The following is a 9,416-nucleotide window of genomic DNA, read 5'->3' as shown; positions in this document are numbered from 1 at the left end:
TGTGTGGTAACAGACTAACTAGTTTAATGACAACGTTACTCTGTGTGTCGTAACAGACTAACTAGTTTAATGACAACGTTACTATGTGTGTCGTAACAGACTAACTAGTTTAATGACAACATTACTCTGTGTGTCGTAACAGACTAACTAGTTTAATGACAACGTTACTCTGTGTGTGGTAACAGGACTAACTAGTTTAATGACAACATTACTCTGTGTGTCGTAACAGACTAACTAGTTTAATGACAACGTTACTCTGTGTGTCGTAACAGACTAACTAGTTTAATGACAACGTTACTCTGTGTGTGGTAACAGACTAACTAGTTTAATGACAACGTTACTCTGTGTGTTGTAACAGACTAACTAGTTTAATGACAACGTTACTCTGTGTGTGGTAACAGGACTAACTAGTTTAATGACAACGTTACTCTGTGTGTCGTAACAGACTAACTAGTTTAATGACAACGTTACTCTGTGTGTTGTAACAGGACTAACTAGTTTAATGACAACGTTACTCTGTGTGTGGTAACAGACTAACTAGTTTAATGACAACGTTACTCTGTGTGTTGTAACAGACTAACTAGTTTAATGACAACGTTACTCTGTGTGTCGTAACAGACTAACTAGTTTAATGACAACGTTACTCTGTGTGTGGTAACAGACTAACTAGTTTAATGACAACGTTACTCTGTGTGTGGTAACAGACTAACTAGTTTAATGACAACGTTACTCTGTGTGTGGTAACAGACTAACTAGTTTAATGACAACGTTACTCAGTGTGTCGTAACAGACTAACTAGTTTAATGACAACGTTACTCTGTGTGTGGTAACAGGACTATCTAGTTTAATGACAACGTTACTCTGTGTGTGGTAACAGGACTAACTAGTTTAATGACAACGTTACTCTGTGTGTCGTAACAGACTAACTAGTTTAATGACAACGTTACTCTGTGTGTGGTAACAGGACTAACTAGTTTAATGACAACGTTACTCTGTGTGTGGTAACAGGACTAACTAGTTTAATGACAACGTTACTCTGTGTGTGGTAACAGGACTAACTAGTTTAATGACAACGTTACTCTGTGTGTGGTAACAGGACTAACTAGTTTAATGACAACGTTACTCTGTGTGTGGTAACAGGACTAACTAGTTTAATGACAACGTTACTCTGTGTGTGGTAACAGACTAACTAGTTTAATGACAACGTTACTCTGTGTGTGGTAACAGACTAACTAGTTTAATGACAACGTTACTCTGTGTGTGGTAACAGACTAACTAGTTTAATGACAACGTTACTCTGTGTGTGGTAACAGACTAACTAGTTTAATGACAACGTTACTCTGTGTGTGGTAACAGGACTAACTAGTTTAATGACAACGTTACTCTGTGTGGTAACAGACTAACTAGTTTAATGACAACGCGTTACTCTGTGTGGTAACAGACTAACTAGTTTAATGACAACGTTACTCTGTGTGTGGTAACAGGACTAACTAGTTTAATGACAACGTTACTCTGTGTGTCGTAACAGACTAACTAGTTTAATGACAACGTTACTCTGTGTGTGGTAACAGACTAACTAGTTTAATGACAACGTTACTCTGTGTGTTGTAACAGACTAACTAGTTTAATGACAACGTTACTCTGTGTGTGGTAACAGACTAACTAGTTTAATGACAACGTTACTCTGTGTGTGGTAACAGGACTAACTAGTTTAATGACAACGTTACTCTGTGTGTGGTAACAGGACTAACTAGTTTAATGACAACGTTACTCTGTGTGTCGTAACAGACTAACTAGTTTAATGACAACGTTACTCTGTGTGTGGTAACAGACTAACTAGTTTAATGACAACGTTACTCCTGTGTGTCGTAACAGACTAACTAGTTTAATGACAACGTTACTCTGTGTGTGGTAACAGGACTAACTAGTTTAATGGCAACGTTACTCTGTGTGTGGTAACAGACTAACTAGTTTAATGACAACGTTACTCTGTGTGTGGTAACAGGACTAACTAGTTTAATGACAACGTTACTCTGTGTGTCGTAACAGACTAACTAGTTTAATGACAACGTTACTCTGTGTGTGGTAACAGACTAACTAGTTTAATGACAACGTTACTCTGTGTGTGGTAACAGGACTAACTAGTTTAATGACAACGTTACTCAGTGTGTGGTTACTCTGTGTGTGGTAACAGACTAACTAGTTTAATGACAACGTTACTCTGTGTGTCGTAACAGGACTAACTAGTTTAATGACAACGTTACTCTGTGTGTGGTAACAGACTAACTAGTTTAATGACAACGTTACTCTGTGTGTGGTAACAGACTAACTAGTTTAATGACAACGTTACTCTGTGTGTGGTAACAGGACTAACTAGTTTAATGACAACGTTACTCTGTGTGTGGTAACAGACTAACTAGTTTAATGACAACGTTACTCTGTGTGTGGTAACAGACTAACTAGTTTAATGACAACGTTACTCTGTGTGTGGTAACAGGACTAACTAGTTTAATGACAACGTTACTCTGTGTGTCGTAACAGGACTAACTAGTTTAATGACAACGTTACTCTGTGTGTGGTAACAGGACTAACTAGTTTAATGACAACGTTACTCTGTGTGTGGTAACAGGACTAACTAGTTTAATGACAACGTTACTCTGTGTGTCGTAAAAGACTAACTAGTTTAATGACAACGTTACTCTGTGTGTTGTAACAGACTAACTAGTTTAATGACAACGTTACTCTGTGTGGGGTAACAGACTAACTAGTTTAATGACAACGTTACTCTGTGTGTCGTAACAGGACTAACTAGTTTAATGACAACGTTACTCTGTGTGTGGTAACAGGACTAACTAGTTTAATGACAACGTTACTCGTGTGTGTCGTAACAGACTAACTAGTTTAATGACAACGTTACTCTGTGTGTCGTAACAGGACTAACTAGTTTAATGACAACGTTACTCTGTGTGTCGTAACAGACTAACTAGTTTAATGACAACGCGTTACTCTGTGTGTGGTAACAGACTAACTAGTTTAATGACAACGTTACTCTGTGTGTGGTAACAGACTAACTAGTTTAATGACAACGTTACTCTGTGTGTCGTAACAGACTAACTAGTTTAATGACAACGTTACTCTGTGTGTGGTAACAGGACTAACTAGTTTAATGACAACGTTACTCTGTGTGTCGTAACAGACTAACTAGTTTAATGACAACGTTACTCTGTGTGTCGTAACAGGACTAACTAGTTTAATGACAACGTTACTCTGTGTGTGGTAACAGGACTAACTAGTTTAATGACAACGTTACTCTGTGTGTGGTAACAGACTAACTAGTTTAATGACAACGTTACTCTGTGTGTCGTAACAGACTAACTAGTTTAATGACAACGTTACTCTGTGTGTCGTAACAGGATTAACTAGTTTAATGACAACGTTACTCTGTGTGTCGTAACAGGACTAACTAGTTTAATGACAACGTTACTCTGTGTGTCGTAACAGACTAACTAGTTTAATGACAACGTTACTCTGTGTGTGGTAACAGGACTAACTAGTTTAATGACAACGTTACTCTGTGTGTCGTAACAGACTAACTAGTTTAATGACAACGTTACTCTGTGTGTGGTAACAGGACTAACTAGTTTAATGACAACGTTACTCTGTGTGTGGTAACAGGACTAACTAGTTTAATGACAACGTTACTCTGTGTGTCGTAACAGACTAACTAGTTTAATGACAACGTTACTCTGTGTGTGGTAACAGACTAACTAGTTTAATGACAACGTTACTCTGTGTGTGGTAACAGGACTAACTAGTTTAATGACAACGTTACTCTGTGTGCCGTAACAGACTAACTAGTTTAATGACAACGTTACTCTGTGTGTGGTAACAGACTAACTAGTTTAATGACAACGTTACTCTGTGTGTCGTAACAGACTAACTAGTTTAATGACAACGTTACTCTGTGTGTCGTAACAGACTAACTAGTTTAATGACCACGTTACTCTGTGTGTGGTAACAGGACTAACTAGTTTAATGACAACGTTACTCTGTGTGTGGTAACAGGACTAACTAGTTTAATGACAACGTTACTCTGTGTGTCGTAACAGACTAACTAGTTTAATGACAACGTTACTCTGTGTGTCGTAACAGACAAACTAGTTTAATGACAACGTTACTCTGTGTGTGGTAACAGGACTAACTAGTTTAATGACAACGTTACTCTGTGGGTCGTAACAGACTAACTAGTTTAATGACAACGTTACTCTGTGTGTGGTAACAGGACTAACTAGTTTAATGACAACGTTACTCTGTGTGTCGTAACAGGACTAACTAGTTTAATGACAACGTTACTCTGTGTGTGGTAACAGGACTAACTAGTTTAATGACAACGTTACTCTGTGTGTGGTAACAGACTAACTAGTTTAATGACAACGTTACTCTGTGTGTGGTAACAGACTAACTAGTTTAATGACAACGTTACTCTGTGTGTGGTAACAGACTAACTAGTTTAATGACCACGTTACTCTGTGTGTCGTAACAGGACTAACTAGTTTAATGACAACGTTACTCTGTGTGTGGTAACAGACTAACTAGTTTAATGACAACGTTACTCTGTGTGTGGTAACAGACTAACTAGTTTAATGACCACGTTACTCTGTGTGTGGTAACAGGACTAACTAGTTTAATGACAACGTTACTCTGTGTGTGGTAACAGACTAACTAGTTTAATGACAACGTTACTCTGTGTGTGGTAACAGGACTAACTAGTTTAATGACAACGTTACTCTGTGTGTCGTAACAGGACTAACTAGTTTAATGACAACGTTACTCTGTGTGTCGTAACAGACTAACTAGTTTAATGACAACGTTACTCTGTGTGTCGTAACAGACTAACTAGTTTAATGACAACGTTACTCTGTGTGTCGTAACAGGACTAACTAGTTTAATGACAACGTTACTCTGTGTGTCGTAACAGGACTAACTAGTTTAATGACAACGTTACTCTGTGTGTCGTAACAGACTAACTAGTTTAATGACAACGTTACTCTGTGGGTCGTAACAGACTAACTAGTTTAATGACAACGTTACTCTGTGTGTCGTAACAGACTAACTAGTTTAATGACAACGTTACTCTGTGTGTGGTAACAGGACTAACTAGTTTAATGACAACGTTACTCTGTGTGTCGTAACAGGACTAACTAGTTTAATGACAACGTTACTCTGTGTGTGGTAACAGGACTAACTAGTTTAATGACAACGTTACTCTGTGTGTCGTAACAGACTAACTAGTTTAATGACAACGTTACTCTGTGTGTCGTAACAGACTAACTAGTTTAATGACAACGTTACTCTGTGTGTGGTAACAGACTAACTAGTTTAATGACAACGTTACTCTGTGTGTGGTAACAGGACTAACTAGTTTAATGACAACGTTACTCTGTGTGTCGTAACAGACTAACTAGTTTAATGACAATGTTACTCTGTGTGTGGTAACAGACTAACTAGTTTAATGACAACGTTACTCTGTGTGTCGTAACAGGACTAACTAGTTTAATGACAACGTTACTCTGTGTGTGGTAACAGACTAACTAGTTTAATGACAACGTTACTCTGTGTGTCGTAACAGGACTAACTAGTTTAATGACAACGTTACTCTGTGTGTCGTAACAGGACTAACTAGTTTAATGACAACGTTACTCTGTGTGTGGTAACAGGACTAACTAGTTTAATGACAACGTTACTCTGTGTGTCGTAACAGGACTAACTAGTTTAATGACAACGTTACTCTGTGTTTCGTAACAGAGGCCCAGGAGAGACCCTACTATGCAGACTACTCCCCGGTGCGTCTCGCCGTCCACACGTTGTGTACCAGCCACTATCTAGACCTCTTCATCACCGTCATCATCGCCACCAACGTCCTCACCATGAGCATGGAGCACTACAACCAGTCGCAGGTAACTATAGCAACCACTCTACATGGGTAACTATAGCAACCACACAACACTACAACAGCCTCGGGTAACTATAGCAACTACACAACAGTGCAACCAGCCTCAGGTAACTATAGCAACCACACTACACAGGTAACTATAGCAACCACACAACACTACAGCCAGCCCCAGGTAACTATAGCAACTACACTACAACCAGCCCTAGGTAACTATAGCAACCACTCTACACAGGTAACTATAGCAACCACACAACACTACAACCAGCCGCAGGTAACTATAGCAACCACTCTACGCGGGTAACTATAGCAACCACACAACACTACAACAGCCTCAGGTAACTATAGCAACCACACTACACTACAACCAGCCTCAGGTAACTATAGCAACCACATTACAACTATAGCAACCAGACTGGTAACTATAGCAACCTCAAACCGGTAACCAATGCAAGCTCACACACTGGTAACCATAGCAACCACAAAGTTTACTAGGACAGTCGGGTAGCTATAGCAACGAGTGTGACTTTGTGTAACAGTGTGTGTGTGTGTGTGTGTGTGTTCCCAGTATCTGGAGGAGGGGTTAAAGTATTGTATAACTGTGTGTGTGTGTGTGTGTTCCCAGTATCTGGAGGAGGGGTTAAAGTATTGTTAACAGTGTGTGTGTGTTCCCAGTATCTGGAGGAGGGGTTAAAGTATTGTTAACAGTGTGTGTGTGTGTGTGTGTTCCCAGTATCTGGAGGAGGGGTTAAAGTATTGTTAACAGTGTGTGTGTGTGTGTGTTCCCAGTATCTGGAGGAGGGGTTAAAGTATTGTTAACAGTGTGTGTGTGTGTGTGTGTTCCCAGTATCTGGAGGAGGGGTTAAAGTATTGTTAACAGTGTGTGTGTGTGTGTGTGTTCCCAGTATCTGGAGGAGGGGTTAAAGTATTGTTAACAGTGTGTGTGTGTGTGTGTGTTCCCAGTATCTGGAGGAGGGGTTAAAGTATTGTTAACAGTGTGTGTGTGTGTGTTCCCAGTATCTGGAGGAGGGGTTAAAGTATTGTTAACAGTGTGTGTGTGTGTGTGTTCCCAGTATCTGGAGGAGGGGTTAAAGTATTGTTAACAGTGTGTGTGTGTGTGTGTGTGTTTCCAGTATCTGGAGGAGGGGTTAAAGTATTGTTAACAGTGTGTGTGTGTGTGTGTTCCCAGTATCTGGAGGAGGGGTTAAAGTATTGTTAACAGTGTGTGTGTGTGTGTGTGTTCCCAGTATCTGGAGGAGGGGTTAAAGTATTGTTAACAGTGTGTGTGTGTGTGTGTGTTCCCAGTATCTGGAGGAGGGGTTAAAGTATTGTAACTACATCTTCACTCTGGTGTTTGTCATCGAGACGGTCCTCAAACTCATCGCCTTCGGGCTGAGACGCTTCTTCAAGGAGAGGTAACACACACACACACTGCACACACGCTGGACACACACACACGCTGGACACACACACACGCTGGACACACACACAGACAGACAGACACACACACACACACACACACACATCGCCTTCGGGCTGAGACGCTTCTTCAAGGAGAGGTAACACACACACACTGCACACACACACGCTGGACACACACACACGCTGGACACACACACACACACATCGCCTTCGGGCTGAGACGCTTCTTCAAGGAGAGGTAACACACACACACACTGCACACACACACACGCTGGACACACACACGCTGGACACACACACACAGACACACACACACACACACACACACACACAACACACTTTCAATACTCTATGTGGATACACAATGAAACATAATATTCTCTCTCTCTGTGTGTGTGTGTGTGTGTGTGTGTGTGTGTGTGTGTGTGTGTGTGTGTGTGTGTGTGTGTGTGTGTGTGTGTGTGTGTGTGTGTGTGTGTGTGTGTGTGTTTGTGTGTGTGTGTGTGTAGGTGGAACCAGCTGGACCTGGCCATAGTGTTGTTGTCCGTCATGGGGATCACTCTGGAGGAGATTGATCTCAACGCATCACTGCCCATCAACCCCACCATCATACGCATCATGAGAGTACTGAGGATCGCTAGAGGTAAACACACACACACACACACACACACACACACACACACACACACACACACACACACACAGACACCCCTCTCCCTCAGTGATATGTGTATATGTGTACAGTATGTAACAGTGCATAACAGTGTGGAACAGTGTGGAACAGGTGTGAATCCAGGCTCTGTCGCGACCGGGAGACTCATGGGCGGCGCACAATTGGCCCAGCGTCGTCCAGGGTAGGGGAGGGAATGGCCGGCAGGGATGTAGCTCAGTTGGTAGAGCATGGCGTTTGCAACGCCAGGGTTGTGGGTTCGATTCCCACGGGGGGCCAGTATAAAAATATATATATATATGTATTCACTAACTGTAAGTCGCTCTGGATAAGAGCGTCTGCTAAATGACTAAAATGTAAAATGTAAATGTAACAGTGTGTAACGGTGTAACAGAACAGTGTGTAACAGTGTGTAATAGTGTGTGTTTGGGTCCTTCAGTTCTAATATGTATTTTCTGTTTTTTTGTCTCCTCAGTGTTGAAGCTGTTGAAGATGGCTACAGGGATGAGAGCTCTGCTGGACACTGTAGTTCAGGCCCTGCCTCAGGTAACTATGATACTAATACAATACTGTAGTAGTACTATAGTAATACTGTTGAAGATGGCTACAGGGATGAGAGCTCTGCTGGACACTGTAGTTCAGGCCCTGCCTCAGGTAACTATGATACTAATACAATACTGTAGTTAGTACTATAGTAATACTGTTGAAGATGGCTACAGGGATGAGAGCTCTGCTGGACACTGTAGTTCAGGCCCTGCCTCAGGTAACTATGACACTAATACAATACTGAAGTAGTACTATAGTAATACTGTTGAAGATGGCTACAGGGATGAGAGCTCTGCTGGACACTATAGTTCAGGCCCTGCCTCAGGTAACTATGATACTAATACAATACTGTAGTAGTACTATAGTAATACTGTTGAAGATGGCTACAGGGATGAGAGCTCTGCTGGACACTGTAGTTCAGGCCCTGCCTCAGGTAACTATGGATACTAATACAATACTGTAGTAGTACTATAGTAATACTGTTGAAGATGGCTACAGGGATGAGAGCCCTGCTGGACACTGTAGTTCAGGCCCTGCCTCAGGTAACTATGATACTAATACAATACTGCAGTAGTACTATAGTAATACTGTTGAAGATGGCTACAGGGATGAGAGCTCTGCTGGACACTGTAGTTCAGGCCCTGCCTCAGGTAACTATGGATACTAATACAATACTGTAGTAGTACTATAGTAATACTGTTGAAGATGGCTACAGGGATGAGAGCTCTACTGGACACTGTAGTGCAGGCCCTGCCTCAGGTAACTATGATACTAATACAATACTGCAGTAGTACTATAGTAATACTGTTGAAGATGGCTACAGGGATG

At 41.2% G+C, this 9,416-nt stretch overlaps 1 protein-coding gene across 1 annotated transcript; it reads left to right on the top strand.

Annotated features, from left to right (window-relative positions):
- Positions 1 to 5,805: 5,805 nt before the first annotated feature.
- LOC121560483 (voltage-dependent T-type calcium channel subunit alpha-1I-like) lies at positions 5,806 to 8,588 on the top strand (the record flags this gene model as incomplete). Its single annotated transcript, XM_045220293.1, has 4 exons — positions 5,806 to 5,957; positions 7,256 to 7,365; positions 7,882 to 8,015; positions 8,518 to 8,588. Coding segments are annotated over 4 exons (467 nt in total), but the record flags the coding sequence as incomplete, so codon positions are not given.
- Between the last annotated feature and the right edge of the window lie 828 nt (positions 8,589 to 9,416).

The sequence above is a fragment of the Coregonus clupeaformis genome, unplaced genomic scaffold, assembly GCF_020615455.1.
Source record: "Coregonus clupeaformis isolate EN_2021a unplaced genomic scaffold, ASM2061545v1 scaf3512, whole genome shotgun sequence".
Taxonomy (NCBI): Eukaryota; Metazoa; Chordata; class Actinopteri; order Salmoniformes; family Salmonidae; genus Coregonus; species Coregonus clupeaformis.
The sequence above is the reverse complement of the archived record's forward strand: the minus strand, read 5'-3'. Positions and strand labels throughout refer to the sequence as shown.